This window comes from Typopeltis vanoorti, chromosome 7 (genome assembly GCF_054136105.1).
Source record: "Typopeltis vanoorti isolate ZY-2024b chromosome 7, IOZ_Tvanoo_1.0, whole genome shotgun sequence".
Classification (NCBI taxonomy): Eukaryota; Metazoa; Arthropoda; class Arachnida; order Uropygi; family Thelyphonidae; genus Typopeltis; species Typopeltis vanoorti.
In genome coordinates, this window is record NC_143555.1 from 17,790,626 (window position 1) to 17,812,691 (window position 22,066).

At 37.2% G+C, this 22,066-nt stretch overlaps 1 protein-coding gene across 9 annotated transcripts in view; it reads left to right on the forward strand.

The window, feature by feature from the left end:
• The window catches only part of Adck1 (aarF domain containing kinase 1), a 433,204-nt gene that overhangs the window by 124,588 nt on the left and 286,550 nt on the right, over positions 1 to 22,066 (forward strand). For all 9 annotated transcript variants that reach the window (XR_016548573.1, XR_016548574.1, XM_090395708.1 and 6 more), the window contains one exon: positions 12,886 to 13,089. Coding sequence is in view for 7 of the 9 variants with exons in the window: in XM_090395708.1 (XP_090251834.1) it covers positions 12,886 to 13,089 (204 nt within the window). In the remaining 2 variants the exon portion in view is untranslated. The remainder of the gene's footprint in view (positions 1 to 12,885; positions 13,090 to 22,066) is intronic.

The window sequence follows — 22,066 nt, forward strand, 5'->3', positions numbered from 1 at the left end:
TTGATTAGTTGTTCTTTGTATACAGAAAACAATGGCCATGAGGAGACTTCGTGTACATAACATTGCTTGCATATTCTTGGTTATATCATAGTTGAAAATGAATAAAACTTATTATTATAAGTACTTGAAAGCTAACATAAATACATTGCAATGGACTTCATACATGTAAACATACCAACAGTGGCTACATTTTTCTTGATATATATCTGGTATTCTGGCAGAATCCAAACCTACCAAGAGTAACATTCCACCTAAAAAAATATAAATTTTTATTATTATTATTGTACTGCACCTCCATGGAGACACTGCAGGAGACCCAAACTATCCACACAGTATCATACTTTTCCTTGAACCCATTAACAGACAAAGCACTTACAACTGACTCCTCCAACCCTTTCCATTCATTCACCACTCTCCAAGTGAAAAATCTAGCCTCTTATCCCCTACTAACTACACTCTTCCAGGGATGACCTCTTGTTTAACATTTCCTAGCAATATTGAGACACTTCCCCTGCATCTATCCTATAAACTCTTTTAAGTAACTTAAATGTTTCTATCATATTCTGCTTTTTTTTAACCTATCAACCAACTTCTGCAACCTGCAAACTCTTAATCTATCCTCACAGGATGCATTCACAAGTCCACTCACCATATTAGTCACTTGTTCTGGATCATCTCCACTACTTCCTCATTTCTAAAAAATCCAGGTGAATTTATAATGAAAGCAGATAAAGGAAATGCAACTGTCATTATGGACCAAACAGATTATAACAGAAAATTAAATCACCTCCTCTACTTAATAGATTATAGATTAGGATGCTACCAGGTCTCAAAAGAAAAAAAAGTGTATCTGTTATTAAAAAAAAGTTACATCTTGGCCAAAAGATATTTTCAGAAAGCTAAAACATTTCCATGTCAAACAACCCTTGATATATGGTATTATTTAAATTCTTGCTTTCCTTTCTTGTTTTATGTGTTCTTGTTTTTACTTTTATTTAATTGTTATTATTATTGAATATTCTTATTGACTTAAATTCTCGCCCTTGCTTTCACCCTTTTAATTCTATGGCCACTACTTAAATTGCTTGTGTGTGCAAAACTCTTACTCTTGAGGTGGAGACCTCTTCCGAACCAATTTGATTGCCTGTTAACTTTTCTCCAATACTCCCTCAATCTGCTCTACATCATCTTTCCTATGTCAAGTGAGTTCTTATATATGTTCGAATACAGGGATCCTTGATTCTCCTTATTTTTTCTTCTTTCTACCCAAAAGATGTACTTCATTCAGTGAGTAGTCACACGAGAATTTGTTCTTCACAAGAAAACATTGCCAAAAATCAATTTAACGTGTGGGAGAGAAATCCTGGGCAGGATTAAAAAGTCATGCCAAACACACATATTGAATTCAGGTAAGTATACTCTCAAATGTGCTGACTTGGTTGCATGAATTGTGGATAGTCTTACACGCCTTTTAAAATATGAAATTCATCTCCTCACGTAGGGTTCTATCCTTTTGAAGTAATCTCCCGAAATAATAGAGGTCTTGGAACCTGTGTCTAGTAATGCGTCACCATGTTTACCACATATCCTTCTCTTAACTATTATTCCCAAGGATTGTTTCTGTTTTCATCAATCTCCCTCCCAAGCTCTGTTGGCATACATGTGGGACCTTGACTCCTTATTGCCTCTGCTGGATTTTCTCTTGCTGTTAAAACAATTTTGGGCAAGATGCCCAATCTTGTCGCAATTTAAACACCTAGGTGATTCTGACTCTCCGATTTCAGAGGAGACACTGCGGAATCTTGAGTTGTCTCCAGCTTCATCACAGCATCCAAACGGTCTAGCATGGGTTGTTGCAGCCTTTCAACTTCCTGACGTACTATCTCAGCAGTCCTTTCAGTCTGAGGGAGAGATAGTTCAGAAGTTTTCATCGATATCACTGCCAATTGGTTTAGAACAGCATCAAGGTGGTCCATGATGGGCTGTTGCAGACGCTCGACTTCTTGCTTAACTAATAATCGAACTTCATTCATGTCAGTTATACCTTCTGTTAATCGATTGGTGTTGACCGATCCAACTCTGTCCCCTTCACTCTTGTCTAGGTTCTTAGTTTTTTTCTTCCTCTCGTGAGACTCTTTTTCTGTCTTAGGGTTACTAACGGAATCACTTTCCTTTTTTGATGACGTTAACATAGCCAGTAGCAGATGCAGGACTATTGTCTCCAAGCATTTGCTCTTTTTCCTTCACAGCATTGTAGCACTCTCCGATATTTGTTATTTTCTCTTTATAGGCCGTCTCCATTAGTTCTTGTCTCACTCTCAGCCTGAATTGGTGGGAAACCGCCCAGTCTAGGTGGGGCGTATCCTCGTTGGAGATACTCAGAGTGTTAGCAAGAGTCAATAACCTATTATAGAATTCTGTCACGCGTTCTCTGTCCTTCTGTGTACTTCTCTGCAGTTTGGCCCTAAACTTCTCAATTTTGAAAACTGAGACATAAGTACTTCTTTAAATTTTGAGTATTCTAAAGTTTCTTTTAGGATAGTGTAGGAATATAGGAAGTTCTTTGCCTTCCCTACAAGTTTACTACACAGCAGGATGAGGAGCTGAAAATCGGTCCACCTGTCCACTTTCCTTAATTCTTCGACATAGCCAAAGAAAGCCAAAACGTAGTCGGTTTCCTCTCCATAAAATTGCGGGAAGACTTGCTGTGGGTTGATGGTCCGAAAGAATTCGCAATCGTCCATCCCATAACTTGATGGATGAGTCATACTTGTACATAAGTTCACACTATATTTTTCCTTCTTAGACAAATTCTGTTATCAAAATTCCTTGTACCTAAATTGCCCGATCTTAACCCAAAACCTGCCCACTTTGATTTACCACACTCTTTGATTAATCGAGTAAATCAAATCCTACCGGCTGCACCATTGTTAAATTCTTGCTTTCCTTTCTTGTTTTATGTGTTTTTGTTTTTACTTTTATTTAATTGTTATTATTATTGAATATCCCTATTATTTGACACAAATTCTCACGCTTGCTTTCACCCTTTTCATTCTATGGCCACTACTTAAATTGCCTGCGTGTGCAAAACTTGGTAGACAAAGAAATTGTCCCCGGATAGAGCCAATAAATCTGGAATTAACTCCGTGTCAGAATTTGAAAAAATTTGTTTGTTAAAGCTGTGCCATCCAAATTCTTAGACAAGAAAATCTTTCTTGTCAGGGTGTTAATATTTAGAATGACACACTATTCGATGACCAAGCAAATTAAAATTCCCAATTACAAAACCTTGTATATTTTTACTCTTACTGCAGTCGTAGCTATCTCCAAATTTTAACTCACACTGGTTCCTATTTTTATGAGTGGTGCATTGAGTTCACAGATCAGGCAATTTGTTAGGTAATTATTCATTGCTCTAATACGGTATACAAATATTAAGATCATTAACAAAACTGAATCTCTCCTACAAAACTGAAATTGATTAACCAGACATAGCCTTAATACTCCTAGTGTTAAACAATGTGAGACAATATCTACAACTATTTAAATTTCTAACTTCATCCTATTCAACTAACATTCTTGTACAAGCATTTATCTTATTCTGGATTCAAGAACCATCAGGCCATAACATACTTTAGCAATTTAATACCACACTGTACATGAATTCTTACTCAGTGCTAATTGATTAGTTGATTAGATACTAAAGTCCTGTTTCATTTTTTTTTTGTAAGTCCAATCACTGAGCATATCCACACATTATTGCAGACTAACTGTTTCTTGCATACAAAGGAATTGAAAAGTTTCTACATTACCGAGCATCAGGATCTCTCTTGCCTTTTCTCTCGATCTTCCGTAAAAATTCACACGGCTTGTTACCCTCTCTTATGGTCGGGTGTCTTCAAGTAGGACAAACTAGTGATTACGATCACGAATCACCTTTTTCCGATGTGGGCGAAGCTGCTCTGTTGGGTTCGGTCCACGTGGTTCCACATGTTCATCGGTTTGCGCTGGCTGTTCCCCTGTACCAATGATTATGCCCACACTGGATCGCTATCTGGTCGCATAGCTGCCACTGGACATCGTTCTTTTCGATCGCTCTCACACACCTTCTCCGGGAATGACTGGAATAGGAATCCCAAACAAAAAAAAATGCCTTGAGTTGGTGTTGCCAAGCTCTATATATCCTTGCTGAGCTGTTCTCCCTATTACGTCACACTTTCCCAGCCGGCACCCAAAATTCTTGCACCTGGTACCATTCTCTCCTCATTGTGTTCTCCATGCGTGCAACTTGGACCTTGTGTACGTGACTGCCTGGTGTCATTTCTTTAAGCCGATTATCTCGTTGTATACTTAGATCTCTCTTTCTCATAAAACATAACTTTTACAAAATTTCAACTCTTATCGGTTTTACAAGAACACTTAGCATTATATTACATAGGGGAATTTACAATTAAATGACTCTTTCGTTATTTCTTGTCAACCATTTCACTTATACCTATATACAAGCAATTTCTCATGGAATTTTTGTACTTGTTAAATCTGAATGAAATATTTTACAATATAATAAACCTTTCATTCAAGATTTAAATGTATTCCCAAAATTCACAAACATAATATCCTCCCCTTCATCGAATAGTTGACAGTATAGACAGCCCACCTACAGACTTGCTGAACATTTATCCAAATTTACCCCACGGGCAATCTCCCTCTTTTATTAAAAATTCTCTGTACTTTAATACCACGAGTGAAGAAGAGGACACAATTTAGAGTAACGTGGATGACAAACAATATTAAACAGGAATTGCATGTGAAAAATAGGCTTTGGAAGAGATATAAGGAGACAGGTGAAGAGAGGATGCGTGAAGAATATAAGACACAGGCCAGAAGAGTGACTAGTGTGGTAAGAAAAGCGAAACTGGAATATGAGAGGTGATTGGCCCTAAGATCCAAAGAAAATCCTAGGGAATTTTTTAGATATGTGGCCAGTAGGAGGAGAAATGACTGTGGAAGAATGATATTGTGAGATAAAAATGGGAATAGAGTGACTGATACAGAGGACATAGTGGAATTGTTCAATGACCACTTTATTGGAGTATTTCATCCTGGAGGAGTCATTTTTAATGCTAGAGGGATAGGGCAGGTTCAAGGTTTAGAGGTACAGGAGGAGAGTGTGTTTCAGATACTGAGAACTCTGGATGTCAATAAAGCTTTGGGACTGGATGGTATTTCACCACGAGTTTTGAGAGAATGTGCTAGGGAACTGACAGTGCCTTTAACGTGGCTTTTCAATGAATGTCTGGCTTCGGCAAAGGTGCCCAGGGAATGGAAGGAAGGTAAGATAGTGCCATTGCATAAGGGTGGTAACAGACTGGAAGTGTCTAATTATAGACCAGTCTGTGTGTCATTAGTAGTTGTTAAAGATCTTGGAGAAAGTAGTGAGGGACCGTATACAGCACTGGGCAGATGAGGGTAATGTTATCTGTGAGAGTCAACATGGATTTGTAAAAGGGTGCTCTTGTTTTAGCAATATGCTAGCCTTTTAAAATAAAGTTACAAGAACATCAGATGAGGGAAAGGCATATACTGCAATTTTCTTAGACTTAGTAAAGGCATTTGACAGGGTGCCACATGATAAGCTGATATTTAAGTTGCAACACATGGGTCTGGATGTCAAATTGGTCAACTGGATTCAGGATTGGCTGTCTGATAGGTATCAGAGTTGTGTATGGCGGAGCAGTTTCAAGGAGACAGAAGGTTACAAGTGGGGTCCCACAGGGCTCAGTACTAGGACCTATATTGTTTAACCTTTATATCAATGCCATTGCCAGTGGATTGCAAAGGGATATTCAGTTGTTTGCAGATGATGCGAAGCTGGGAAGGATTATTAGTAATAGTGCAGACATGGTAGCCCTGCAAGAGGATTTGAATAAGCTAGATAGATGGGCAAATGAATGGGGGTGTCAGTTTAATGCAGCAAAATGTAAGGTCTTGAGGTTTGGGAAACATCGATGGGATGCTGCATACTCTATGGGAGGAGTTATATTGGAGGAAGTTGGGGAGACAAGAGATCTGGGGTTGATGATTGCTAGAAACCTGAAGTTTAGGGGACATATTGCAAAGGTGGTGAAGGTAACACAGAGGATTGCTGCAATTATGAGAAGGACACTGACCTGCAGAGATAAGAGGGTTATCATTCCATTGTATAAGTCTCTGATCAGACCACACTTGGATTATTGTTCTCAGATTTGGACCCCAGGATTTGAAGGGGATAAATTAACTGTGGAAAAGATACAAAGATAGATGTCAAAGATGGTCTCAGGACTGTACAAGGATAGTTATGAGAATCGGCTGAGGGAATGTGGAGACTGCAGAGTTTGGCAGACAGAAGAAGGAGAGGGTGATATGATTGAGACTTTTAAACTGTTGAGAGGTGGTTACAGGGTTGACACTGGGGAGTTCTTTCACTTGGTTGAACAGCGGGAAGGAGTGATGACAAGAGGCCATCCCTGGAAGTTACGAAAGGAAACTGTGAGCAAGAGGGTGAGGAGTGGTTTCTTTGCATGGAGGGTGGTTGAGCCGTGGAATGCATTGCCTGATAGAGTGGTGAGGGCGAGAACGGTCAATGAGTTTAAGGAGTGGTATGATAGACTTTGCGTTTCTTAGGGGGGAACCTCCCCTCGTTGAGTGTTGACAGACTTTATATTCTTAGGAAGGACCTCCCACGATGAGTCTTTTGACTCCATGGAGGCCTGAATAATAATAATAATAATAATTTAAAACCTTAGTAAAAAATTTAACGACAGATTCTGACATTATGGTCAGGCTTGACATTACTTCATTGTTTACTAATGTATTTGACAGAGCCCTTCTCCACATTGAACTCTATTTCCCCATCTAACATAAATGAATTATTCAAGTTCCCCATTTATTCTGGTTATTTCTTATGGAAATGAAAAACATACAAACAGCTGGATGAGACTGCAGTGAACATTTTGAAAACCAAGCACTCAACACAGTTACACTGATAATGTGTTTGCTATTTGGCCTCATAGTCTAGTCACATTGAATACATTTTTAGTGCATCTTGACAACCAACATCCTAAAATAAATAAACTTTTCTACATTAATGAAAAAAAGGAAAGCAACAGTTGTCTCCCTTTCTAGAGATCTTAGTGACGTAGGCTCATTCATAATGGTGCATTATACTTTTCTGTTTACTGAAAATCCTACACATACAGGAAGGTACTTACATAAGCAATCACATCACCATACACCCATACCAACAATGGCATCCTCAAAAACCCTTACCGAGCCAAGGCAATTTGCTCAAATGATACAATTAGATTTTTTTTTTGCCAGTGCTACAACCTGTATAAAAGAAATAAAATACTGCATGCACCCCTCCCCCATCCTTCCTGCAACTAACACACAGGATCACAGTAAAACTATTTCCATCCCTTATACAGGATTGGCCAAAAGTTCCTAGGTAATTTTAAAAATCAATTGTTCTTTTTCAAGACTTTTGAGGCTTTTTTTTTTTTTTTTTTTTTTTTTAAGATTGTCAAACTACAAGCTAAGAGATCTATGATGAAGAGGCTCATTTTGAACGAGAGAACGAAAATTGTAGTTTTACTTTGAAAATAATCATTCAATAATTATTGAATTTCCAGCATGGTCTCCAGATTTAATAGCTCCTAGCTTCTTATGGAGTTATTTGAAAGGAAAGGTGTACCGAACCCTTCAGCTGTTGCAGGACAACATTCGAGTCTTACTACGACAGACTCTCAGAGCTGCTACTATGGAGAATACTCTACATCGAGCAGAGTCATGTGAAGCTGAAAACAGAAGACATTTATGTGACATTATTTTTCATGCTTGATGTCAAAAAAATCTTTATTCTTTGTAAATTTTTTTTGTGTAATTAAAATTTTGAAAAGTTCATATACAATAGAGTTATTACAATTTCAAATCACCTAGGAACTTTTGGCCCACCCTGTATTAAGGGTATATATCAGAAAAGATAGCTAAATTTCTCTGCAAATATGATCTCCATATCACTTTCAAAGTACTCATTCCACTAGCTTCCTTCGTCTGTTCTCCCAAAGATCAATTTGCACATCCTGGAGTGTATAAAGTTTCTTGTGCTTGCAGTTTGACCTTTCAGACAGACTGGTAGATCAGTTAACATCTGACTTGCAGAACACAAAAATTACATCCGCAATCATCTGTATGGCATGTTAGGACTGGCAAACCATTTTCTGGAAACTCCTTTACATAAGGTTAAATGGAAGAAGACGCCGGTAATTTACAGAAGTCTGCTGTAGGCCTCTCAGACTTATATTTTTAGAATCAGTATCTGCTATCAAGCATTCCCCCAACTTCAACAAGTATGGCTACATTCATTTGCCAAAGATCTAGGGGACATTAATTCTGAGACCAGATAGCCTGACTTTTCCAAATTAACTTCATGGTTATATGGTCCATTAGAGCAGTGCTTCCTAACCGGTATACCGTGGCCCACCAGTGTGCTGCGAAAGGACTGGAAGTATGCCGCAAAAAATTTAACTGCAAAGTCCTGATTATGGAGCGATGGTACCGGAGGATTAGGCTGACCAGTGGTTCCCTTTTCGCTTTATTGCTCTTTTCTAGCTACGCACGTGTGAAGGCAACCTCCCAGAATGTCATAGGCACCATTCCTCCCATTACTCCCTCCCTCACATTTTGCATTTGTGTTTTAACAAATGTGATGGTTTGTGGAACATAAGTCGAATTGTTATTATTTGCTGACAAAGACGCTTTTTCCTGTTACCGTCGATCTATAACATTCATTTTAGCTGAAGCTATAACTTTCATACAAGAAAGAAGTACCTTTGCATAATAAAATAAACACTGGCGAGTCATTTTTTTCTTATAGTTAACCATTTTTTTGTAATGTATTTTCTTCGGAATCAAAAAGCATCTGAGATATTTTTTGGACAATGGACGCTGACATTATGAGTTACAAAATGATTAATGTGTAATTTGTATAGCTTAAGCTTGGTAAATGTAGACTTTCTGTCATTAATAGGCATTTTCCTAACACTGTTTTGCATGTTCCGGTATTTTGGATGCCCTAGTTACAATGCCTATTTGATATCCTCGATTATAATGTAGTATTTTTAGTTTCATGTGATTTATAACTTTCTATTCAATGGCTTGTTTATTTGCATATATTTTAATTCTATTAAATTTAATTTTCAGTTACCCACGATAATGGACAAATATTTAAAAAAATCAGAAAGTCCATCAAATTCGTGAGCCCAAGAAAGTGAACCAAAGAAAAAGTTTAAGGCACAACATAGTCATAGACTATATAGAGGATTATCTGAAATCTGGTTTCGTGTGCTCCGATAATTCTTCTGAGCCTCAATGTCTTATATGCCTGGAAAAGTTGTCAAATGAAGCTATGGTGCCAAGTAAACTACATCGACACCTTTCTACCAAACATCCTTTCGTACATAGATAAAGATTTTAACTATTTTAAACGTCTATGAACTCAAATTCAAATGCAAAGTTCTTTCATGAGATCAGCCACAACGGTATCTAATGGAGCTCTAGAAGCAAGTTACAAAGTCGCGAGATTGATAGCTAAAGCCAAGAAGCCTCACACAATTGCCGAATCACTCATTTTACCAGCTTGTGTGGAAATTGTCAAAACTCTGCTTGGAATCGATGAAGTAAAAGAAATTGAAAAAGTTCTGCTTTCAAATAATACGATCAGCAGGCACATTGAAGACATGTCAGTTAGCATAGAAGGAACACTTATCCAGAAAATTTGTCAAGTTAAGAAATTTTCTTTACAGGTTGATGAATCAACAGTTGTTAGCAACTGTTGTCAGCTAATTGCACTTGTTCGAATTCCTGATGAGAAAGGGTTGAAAGAGCATTATTATTTTCTGCAAAGAACTTCATAAACAAACAACTGGGAAGGAAATCTTTAGAGTGGTCAATGAATACTTTGATACAAACAAAATTTCATGGAAAAATTGCATAAGTTTATGTACTGATGGTGCAAGCTGCAATGACAGGAAGGGTCAGAGGCTTGCCGTCTAAAGTTCGGTCTGAAAACCCTGATGTTCAAATAATACACTGCTTTATTCATAGAGAAACTCTCATTCAAATAGTTTACCTCTAGAATTAAAGTCCACACTTAATGACATTATAAAATGGTGAATTTGATAAAAAGTAGACCACTTCAAGTGCATCTTTTTTCAATTTTATGTGATAAAATGGGATCAGAGCAACAATCTTTGTTGTTCGATACTGAAGTTCGTTGGCTGTCGAGAGGGAGAGTTCTGTCCAGAGTTAATGAGTTGAAAGAAGAATTAAAAGTATTTTTTGAGGATAACTCTCAGTATTCAGCTAAGTTGGAAGGCAATTACTGGTTGCAAAAAATGGCCTACTTAGCTGACATATTTGAATACCTAAATGAACATAATCGAAAAATGCAAGGACTGCTTGAGAATATATTAACTTGCACTCACAAAATTAATGAATTCCAAAACAAAATTCAACTTTGGATAGATGTGGGGAAAAATGGTTCCCTTGAAATGTTTAGTCAGTGTTGTAGTTCGAATCCTAAAAAAGAACTACTAGAACTTGTAGATCAACACCTATGCATGCTTGAGAGAAAGCTTCATCACTACTTTGAATTAACGGAGACAAAGAAATTCAATTGGGTTCGAAATCCATTTGCATCTTCATTAGATCACATGGCATTCGATTTATCAGTGAAAGAAAAGGAGGAGATATTAGACTTAAAAAGTGATCGTACCCTTTAAGTTGAGTTTAAGGATGTTCCATTATCTCAGTTCTGGGTAACTGCAAAAAAGGAGTTTCCATCCATTGGCGAAAAAGCTGTAAACATTCTTTTACCATTTGCTACAACATACATGTGTGAACAAAGTTTATTTTCTATGTTCACTATCAAGAATTTAAAGAGATCATCATTGAAGAGTCTTGATCATGAATTGCGTGTAGCTCTTTCAACCATAGACCCAGATATAAAAAAGTTGCGTTCACAGAAACAAGCCCAAGTATCTCACTGAAATAAGAAGGAAATATATGTATTAACTGTGGCAAAATAATATTATAGATATTTATATTAATACTTAAAATGTTTATTTTGTCGTTAAATTATTATTATCAGCATATTTATACATAGTAATTCTTTTGTGTATAATTTGGTAACCCTGCAAGAGGATTTAAATAAGCTAGATAGATGGGCAAATGAATGGGGGTGTCAGTTTAATGCAGCAAAATGTAAAGTCTTGATGTTTGGGAAACATCGATGGGATGCTGCATACGCTATGGGAGGAGTAATACTGGAGGAAGTAGGGGAGACAAGAGATCTGGGGTTGATGATTGCTAGAAACCTGAAGTTTAAGGGACATATTGCAAAGGTGGTGAAGGTAACACAGAAGATTGCTGCAATTATGAGAAGGACACTGACCTGCAGAGATAAGAGGGTTATCATTCCGTTGTATAAGTCTCTGATCAGACCACACTTGGATTATTGTTCTCAGATTTGGACCCCAGGATTTGAAGGGGATAAATTGACTGTGGAAAGGATATAAGCATAGTTATGAGGATCGGCTGAGGGAATGTGGACTGCAGAGTTTGGTGGATAGAAGAAGGAGAGGTGATATGATTGAGACTTTTAAACTGTTGAGAGGTGGTTACAGGGCTGACACTGGGGAGTTCTTTCGCTTGGTTGAACAGCGGGAAGGAGTGATGACAAGAGGCCATCCCTGGAAGTTACGAAAGGAAACTGTGAGCAAGAGGGTAAGGAGTGGTTTCTTTGTGTGGAGGGTGGTCGAACTGTGGAATGCATTGCCTGATGGAGTGGTGGGAGCGAGAACGGTCAATGAGTTTAAGGAGTGGTATGATGGACTTTGTGTTTCTTAGAAAGGACCTCCCACGATGAGTCTTTTGACTCCATGGAGGCCTGAATAATAATAATAATAATAATTAATTTTACTTTTGTATTTTCACATCCTAATTTTATAAAATAAGTGTTCTAAAAATTTAATCACAGTTTCACTCAGTCAAATCTGACAATTTAGTTCATAGATGCGATATAAAAACTATGTCAAATATCAATCACTGAGGATGTATGGATTAGGTATTTTTATTCCATTTGTTTTGTTTATTTCATGCTTATGACTGCATAAGAAGATTTATGTGAAACGAAAGTCTAGCTGGAATGTTTATGTATTATAATGCAAAAATATTTGAAAGAAAGATCTTATTAATTGAATCCCTGTATGAAATAGAAGAAATTAATCATGTTAATAGAAAAATGTTCCTTCATAGTGTGTCGTGAAATTATTTGTGCTTGTGAGGTGTACCGTGATGTAAAAAAGGTTGGGAAGCACAGCATTAGAGGATACTCTGTTGGAACATTAGTTTTTTTTTCAGTTACAGTTTGAATTGTTTAATGATTTAGTTGAGTGCCTGTGTGCTTGTCACTGTCATAATTTGTGCTCTGAAGATGCTGGGTAGAAAACCAGCAAAATATTAGTAAGTTCAATAAATTAAGTTATTTTTTCATCTTCTAGTATTGTTTATATGTGAAGCACTATTATAAATTCATATCATATAGCATAGTATAACACCTTTAAAACTGGTGTCATCTGTGTATGTACTGTATACAATTTTATACTATGTTATTGATAAATATGAAAAAAAAATTAACATTTAGCCTTAGAATTTATAATGAACTTGCTGAGTGATTTCATGATACTACAAAAAGTTTAATGCACCTATAAATCAATTATTTTCATTAGCTGTTTTATAATATCAAATTATATAATTGCATAAAAATATAACTTATTATTTTTACAGGTTCATTTGAGATCAGCTGAAGCATTACTAAAACTTTGTGAATTAAATGGTGGTGTGTTTATCAAAGTCGGACAACATATAGCAGCAATGGATTATCTCCTTCCCAAAGAATATGTTTCAACTCTTAGTGTTCTTCATAATAAAGCACCAAAATCAACTTTGGAAGAAGTTTTTCAAGTAGTACAAGAGGATTTTGGTAAAAAAGTAACGTGTAATTATTTCTTCCTTTATTTTATTTCTGTTCTTAGTGCTGACATTTTGCATATTCTAGCAAATAATTTGAAAATTAATTAATCGTATACCTACATACCTAGATCCTTGAACTGAAAGCATTCAAGAAAAATATAAATAAACTTGTATTTAGGCTTAGGTGCTGGTTTACACCTGGAATAGTTTTCTTCATCTCATATTGTCTAGGGCAGTGGTCTCCAAAGTGTGGTATGCATACCCCCTGGGGTACGTGAGTCGATACGTGTGGGTACGTCAAAAAAGTTTTATATTGATAAGAAAAAAATTAAGTAATTAATTAAAGATAAAGAATATTACTTTCTTTCATTAATTAAACATATATCTAATATAGAAAGACGTTATAAAGATCTTATAAACTTAAATTTGCGAGTGGCGCACATCGGACGACTTTGCACACATAATTGTCCATGGCAATCTCTCGTGTTTTTTAAAACTAAGGAGTAAATCTCTTACTTCTTATCATTGCCATTGTTAGTAGAGCATCCTAATGTTGACAAGCCCAACTAGAGAAGGAAAATAGCTTATTAGTTATCCTGCTATCTACAGATGACACCACATTTCTATTAATTATTTGACTATTAGTAGTAAGTTTAACGATTTTTTTAGTATATATTGTTTCTGTGCAATTCCAACGTCTTTTTGTGCTTATTTTTACGTTTACACTAGAAATAGTGAATTAATATTATCAAAATTGCTCACATTTTTTAAAAGTGTTTGATATTATCAATAGTAAATGAATTATATTTAAATTTTACAAATTAACCCTCGGTGTGCTTAAGGGTCAAAGCTGTATAACTGAGAGGAGACCTCCACATAGCCTTTAAAGGAATGTGGAGAACCGACCAGGGCTTCTGACCTAATGTCCAATCCTCACCTTCTCGTGGTGCACCCTGTTGGGTATCTACTTGGATACTGAACGAACAAGGACAGGCTGGCAATTTGGTATTTAGCCGACCAAATTGTATTCTTATTGGTTAAACCAAAATAAAAAATGATGGTACAACATGACAAAATTTCAAGCCGGCTGGGGCATTGCCCGGTTAAACAATGCCCCCCGTTGTTTTCAAGGGGGGCATTGTTTAACCGGGGGGCAAACAGCGAAAAGTCAGCTACTGGAACAAATCTGAAAACAAACCCCAACTCAACATCACCAGAGTTAAAGATCGGTACTATCAACGTAAGAAGCCTGAATGGCAAAGAAATGGAGCTAGCTGAAGAATTAGATAAGTACCAGATCGACATAATAGGGGTGACTGAAACAAAACAGACCAAAACTGGTGAGATCTTTCTGAGCAATAAATATAAAATGTTATATTCAGGCAATGACAATCAAGGAAAAGAAGGAGTAGCCATAGTATTCAACACAAAATACAAGGCTAATCTTCTTGAATGGCAGGCAGTCTCAAGTAGAGTAATGTGGGCAAATATGAGAATGGGGAACTGGACAATGAGACTTATTAGTGCCTATGGTCCCACAGAAGGTTCTACTACGGTAGAAGTGGAGGAATTTGATGCTTTAGAAAAAGCAACTGACACAATGAAAAAGTAAAAGTTGGTCCTTGTTGTGGGATCTAAATAGCAGAGTAGGAAATGATTGTGAGATATACAAAAATATTTTGGGAAAATTTGGAGAAAAGAGCAAAGCTAATAATAATGGCAAATATCTGTTGGATTTCTGCTCAGGACATGCATTGGTTATTACTAACACCATGTTCCAACATAAAAATGTACACAAATTCACATGGAGAGAAGAGGCTAGGAATAAGAAAAGTCTTATTGACTATGTTATTGTTGATAGCGATGTTTTCTCCCTGGTGCAGGACACCAGAGTGTACAGAGGATTTGAAATTGGAAGTGATCACTATTTAGTCTTGAGCAGGATGAAATTGAATTTCATATCGAAAAGAATAACATGTAAGAAAGTTTTTAAGTGAATAAAAGTTGAGCAGCTCTCACATGTGAACTGTAGACTAAAATACAGAAAGATCATTGAAGAAAAAATGAAAGAGTTTGAGAACAGGAATCAAACCTTGGAAATTCATTGGCAAACTCTGAAGAAAACATTGATTGATTCTGCCAGAGAAGCATGTGGTGAGGTTGTCTGCAAGGATAAAAAAATCAGAACTCCCTGGTGGATGCAGGAAGATAAAGAGACAGTGAAGGAAAAGAAGAAAGCATATCAAAAGTTCCTGTCAAATGAGTTAGCTTGTGCTCTTAGAGAATATAGAGACAAATGCAAGAATGCTAAACACTGTGTAAAACTAGCTAAACAAAAGTCATGGGAGGACTTTGGCAAGAATATAGAAAATAAATATCAAGAAGGTGGGAAAATATTCTGAAGGTTGTTGAAGAAGCTTAGGAATGGAGGAAAGAGTGCTGTAAAAGGAGTTATAGATGATAAAGGCGACATGAAAACAGGAGAAAAAGATATCCTTGAAGTATGGGGTAATTACTTTGAAAAACTGCTAAATGAAACAAGCAGTGATGACAGCACAGTGGTAAAAAACACTGACCAGGCATGCAGTCAGGAATACATATCCATACTTGAAGTAGAAAAAGCCATCAAAGGCTTGAAATGTGGAAAGGCAACAGGAGTAGATGATATTCGACCAGAAATGCTGAAGTATGGTGGTATAAAAGTCTTACAGTGGCTGCACTGCATAGTTCTGAAAGCCTGGACAGAGGGGTGAATTCCCGATGATTGCAGTAGAGCTCTCATAGTACCCATATATAAAAAGGAAAATAAAACTGAATGTGAGAATTACAGAGGTATTTCCCTGCTGAGTGTTCCTGGCAAGATCTATGCAAGTATACTTGAGAAACGGTTGAGAAGAATTGTGGAAGAAAAGCTTGGTGAAGAACAAGCTGGATTCAGCCCAAATAGAGGCTGTCAGGATCAGATCTTCACTTTACGACAAATAGTCGAGAAAGCATGGGAATATAACAAAGATTTGTATTTAAGTTTTGTCGATTTGGAAAAGGCATATGACAAGGTGCCAAGAGAGAAGCTATTCAATACGCTGCAGTTATATGGTGTCAATGGGGCATTATATCAAGCAATACTTAGTCTTTATTTGAGTTGTAAGTCAGCAGTTAGAATTGAAGGAAGTACAGGAAGATGGTTTAATGTTAAATCTGGTGTGAGAGAAGGATGTACATTATCCCCTCTGTTATTCATTATCTATATGGATCACATTATATGGCGAGTTGTCGGTGTAATTTAGCGCTCGTGTAAAATTGGTGATTTTTGGTGTTTTTTTTGTGTATGTTTTTCCTTAGAAAATTGGTTTTATAGTATATTAGAATGATTTTCGTGTTTTTAGAGTCTTTATAACATATTTTATTGGGGCTATCGCCGCTAGAGGGATTCAGTGTGTGTAGTGTTCGTGAAAGCTCCGGATAAGATAAGTATTATTTTCAGTTATCGTTGATAAATTTATTTAATATTGCGTAGTTTTGTTTGCCTTGCGTTTCTTAGTGCATCTTTTTGTGTGTTTTTGGTATGTTATAATGTATAATTTGATAAAATACATTGCAAGTAAGTATGGCTCCAGTACGAAGGAAAATGGCGGCCAGTAATGATGGTTCGCCATCATTACTGGCCGCCTTTATCCAAGAATGGTAGTATAAAAGAGATGATTCATTGTACTAGCTGCGACATGTACGCTTTGCGGAGTGTGGTTAGATGATAATAAAGGAGTGAATGTGTGTAGAAAATGTAGGGAGAATGAGAAATTGAAGAGTATTTCGGATCGTGAGTGTGATATTTTTGTCAAACTTCAGAATGAAGAAAATAGGGATATGACAAGAAACGGCGAGGTTGTACCAGAGAATTGTGAGAGTGTGAATGTAGAAAGTGTGAATGATAGTATTAATGGTTTTAATGAGAATAAAAAAGATGAGATAGATGCAATGAGTGAGATCGTGTTGTTGAATGGTGCGATACAAAGGGCTAAACAGCAGCTAGAGCGTATGAGCAAAAGTCGACTGAATGAACCAGCCAATAATAAAAAGTATCACAGGAAAAATAGATGTATGAGTGTGAACATGAACAAAATGAAGGGTGCTGTAGAATAGAGTGCTGTATGGACACTCGTTAGTACGAGGTGTGATAGTAGAGGATTTGACAAAATCGTACCAACCTGGTGCCACCATAAAGGATGTAACTGAGTCTATTAGAGAGCAAAAGGAAAGGATGAAAGAAATGATTGTTGTGGCAGGTAAGAATGATTTGAAAGGAGACAAAATGGAAATGATAGAAGACCTGAATGAATTGTTTGAGGTAGCAAAAGAAAAGAGTGAGAGAGTTAGAATGATTAGTCTTTTTCCACGGTATGACAGTGAAATGTTTAAAAGGAGGGCCATAATTGCGAATGACTTTATGCGTGGGTAATGTATGACGAGTGGTGTGGAATTTGTGGACGTTTGGATTGAATTCAATGGGCGAAAGGATCTATATAAGATGGATGGCTTGCATTTGAATGGTTACAGTGTAAGAAGACTTGAGAAAGTGTTGCTGAATGTGGTAGATGTGCAAATTCAGGAAACTAGATTTATTAAGGGGGATGGTGAGTAGATATACAGTCCTTAGGGAGGCAGTTGAATGTAAGAATGAATATAATATGCACGAGCAAATAAGGACAACAAATCAGAGTGGGATAGTTAATATAAGGCATCAAGGTAGGGTTAGGGCTAACGGGGGTCTTAAATTCATGTACACTAATGTTAGGAGTATTACGAACAAGAAGGAAGAGTTTTTGGCATTGTTGGCACTTCCAGACCACAGGTTATTGGTATTAGTGAAACATGGCTGACTGTAGATGATATAGCTAGTGGGATTGAATGTGATGGGTATAGTGTGTTCAGGAATGACAAGGAGAATAAAATGGGGGGAGGAGTATTGTTGAAGATAGCTGATGAGCTGCAGCCAAGAATAGAAGTTGAATTGCAGGATAGAGAAAAGAGCACATTTGAGGCCATTTGGTGTGAGATTGTGGCTAACAGAACTAAATATACATTTGGGTGCTGCTATAGACCAGGTGATGGAAAAGATGGTGGTGACAGTATGCACAAGCAAATAGAAGAAATGTGTGGAAGGAGGGTGATTATTATGGGAGATTTCAACTATGGTCGCATCGATTGGAGTGAGGAGAGGACACACAGGAGGAAGGAATTGGATTTTATGCGGTTATTAAGGGATGACTATCTGCAACAGCATGTAATGGAAAATGCTAGAGGTCAGAGAGTGCTTTACCTAGTAATTACATCTGAGGATTTGGCTGTAACAAATATGACCACATTGCCACCAATCGGTGAGAGTGATCATAGGGTCTTGACTTGGGAGGTGGCTAAAGGTGTAGAATTTTCAATTAAGACAGGGTTCATGTAGAATTATCGGGCTGGAAAGTATGACAAGCTTAGGAGTTTGATTGGTTCAGTACCATGGCATGTACAACTGCAAGGACTAGAAGTCGATAGTGAATGGGAGGTAGTTAAGAAGTGTTTGCATGAAGTAATGGCCGACTGTATACCTAGAGTCCGAATAATAAATCAACTAGGGGTTAAATGGATGAATAACACCATTAAGCTTGAGCTGCAAAAAAAGAAACAACTATGGAGAGAATTTAAGGAGAAAGGTGACCGGCAGGCACACGAACGGTATAAAGCACAGGCCAGAAGGGTAACGAGTGTGGTAAGAAAAGCAAAAAAGGATTATGAAAGAACATTGGCCATGCAGGTTAAAGAGAATCCTAAACAGTTTTTTAGATATGTAGCAAGTAAAAGGAAAAATGTACATGGCAGAATGATTTTAAAGAATGCCGATGGTAGGGAGGTAACTGAATCAGTTGATATATTTGAGTTACTGAGTGAGCATTTTGCAAGAATATATCATCCAGGTGGTGACATTGCAGAAACGAATGTACCAGTCGATTATATGGGAATTGTGGTGAATGAAGTGGAGGTGAATAGTCTATTGAATAACCTCAATGTCAATACATCTGTGGGATTGGATGGTATACCAGCTCGTGTTGTACGAGAAGCAGCTAAAGAATTGGCAGTACCCTTGCCCATTTTGTTTAATTTGAGTCTCGTGTCTGGGTTAGTTCCGAGGGGGTGGAAAGAGGGGGAAAATAGTTCCACTGCATAAAGGTGGTTCCAAGACTGCTGTTGTAAATTACCGACCGATTAGCATATCCGGAATCATTGTCAAGGTCTTAGAGAAATTAGTCAAGAAAAGAATACAGGATTGGATAGATGAAAATGGGATATTGTATTGGGAACAACATGGTTTTGTGAATGCCTCAGTAACTTGCTCACGTTTTATAACACAGTGATGGCTGAACTGGATAGGGGTAATGGGTTTACAGTAATACTACTGGACCTTGCCAAGGCTTTTGATACGATACCACATAGAACGCGAATCAGTAAACTGGAGCAGATGGGGATAGATATAGGGTTGGTGAGATGGATAGGAGGGTGGTTGAATGAGAGATACCAGAGAGTGGTTTATTCAGGAGTGGAGTCTAAAAGATGGCTTGTGACTAGTGGAGTGCGACAGGGCTCTGTTCTTGGACCACTGCTTTTCAATTTGTTCATCAATGATATATAGGAAAGGATTTGAGAGGAAGTGCTCACTTGTTTGCTGATGATACAAAGTTGGGTAGAGCAATTATGAGTGCACAGGATGTCAAAATTTTACAGGATGATTTGGATAGTTTGGAGGACTGGGCTAGGAAAAATGGATGTCAATTTAATGTGCCAAAGTGTAATTATGCACTTTGTGGTGAAAAGAATAGCAGCAGTATATCGCATTGGTGGAACCGTACACCAGGAGATTGATGAGGCCAGGGATTTGGGAGTGTTGGTGGATAGGGAATTGAAGTTTAGGGGCTCATTGCAAAAGTGACTAAAACAGCTCACCAAATCACTTGGCTTCTGAAAAATACTTTAACATGCAGAGATAAACAAGTTGTTGTTCCTCTGTATCGAGCCTTGATAAGACCCCATCTGGACTACTGTGCCCAGTTATAGGCACCAGGGTTTCTTGGTGATGGGGAGGAAGTGGAGAGGATCCAGAGACGAGTGACCAAGATGATAGGAGGTCTATGGAATGAACCTTATGAGAATAGGTTGAAGATTTGTGGGTTGCAGAAATTGGTCGATAGGCGAAGGAGGGGTGATATCATTGAGACATTCAAATTACTGAAGGGTTTCTATAAGATTGATCCAGAAGATATTTTTGAAAATATGACTGGTGGTGGGAGGACTAGGGGCCATAAATGGAAGCCGGGCAAGAGCGTGGTTGACAAGGGTGTTAGAGGTAGGTTTTTTACTTGGAGAGTAGCGAATGAGTGGAATAAGCTTCGAGAGTCTGTTGTGGGTGCTACGACCGTGAATGAGTTCAAGGCAAGGTATGATAGATACTGTGTGAATGTCGAATAGTTGTTCTTGACATGATGTTAGGGCATCCCTCGATGAGTCTGTCGACTCCTTGGAGTTGTCCGGAACAATAATAATAATAATAATAATAATAATAATAATAATCACATTATGAAGGAAAGTGGTATTAAACACGATATCAAAATTGGAGATGTTAATCTCAGCTCTTTGCTTTATGCGGATGATGTTATACTTCTAAATAAATCTGCTACAAGTCTGCAAGATTCTCTGTCTAAATTGAATAGCTGTTGTAATAGATATGGTATGAAGGTCAGCAATAAAAAGACAAAGACAATGAAAATAGGCAGAATCATTGAAAATGTCAACTGTGTTGTGAATGGAGAACCTGTGGAACAAGTAAAACATTTCAGCTACTTTGGCACGATTTTTACTGAAGATGGTAAATTAAATATAGAAATAGACAACAGAATCACCAAAGCTGGTATGGTGGGAAGTCAATTGAATAAATTCATATGGAATAAGAGAGAAATTAGTCGGAACACTAAATTAGCTGTATACAAGACAGTGTTCAAACCAGTTTTAACTTATGGATCTGAGAGCTGGGTCCGAAGTAAAATACTTGACCAAAGACTAGAAACTGCAGATATGAGAGTCCTGAGAAAGATTATAGGCATGAACAGATGGCATCAATGGCAATATCATATTAAAAACGAGGATATTAGGAAAGAACTTGACATTGTCAGCATCCAGCAATGCGTTAGCAGAGCTAATCTCAGCTGGTATGGTCACTTAAATAGAATGGGAGAGAAAAGATTAGCAAAACAAGTATTCTCTGCCAGGTTGGCAGGAAAACGACCCAGAGGAAGACCAAAATATAGGTGGATTGATACGGTACAAAGTGCCTTAGATGATAGAAATATAAGATCTGATAATGTTGTAGTCTTGACAAGTAACAGACTGATTTGGAGGAAAATTGTAGATAGGAAGTTAGTAATGATGTAATTTTTTCATGTAGTACTATCATGTCCTGTACACCCCTTGAGGGTACATGGCAGGAATTTGATGATGATGATGATGAAATTAACCCTCACAAAATGGATGAATGGTTAAAAAAAATTTCCTCCAAAGTAGCTGCTAATTGAAGATTATTATGATAGTACTTCTACATCAGATGAACAACAGAAGGAAAAGTTAGGATTGATTCTTCGATTCAAACAAATTCGTTATCAGTCAAATTAAGTGATAAAAACATTAATCTGAAACTTAACAAAACCTTGCCCAAGAAAGTTCGAAATTATCAAGTAGACTACTTGAAATGGGGATTTACATCGACGATCGTCAACAATGAACCTTGTCGTACATGTGTATTGTGTCATGAGATGCTATGTAATGGAAGTATGAAACCATCATTATTAGTAAGACACTTAAAAACTAAACATCTTGAACATGAACACAAATTTTTACAATTCTTTGAACGATGTTTGAAGACGTAATTCTCAATCCAACAACTTAAAAAAATTCACTAAAATTA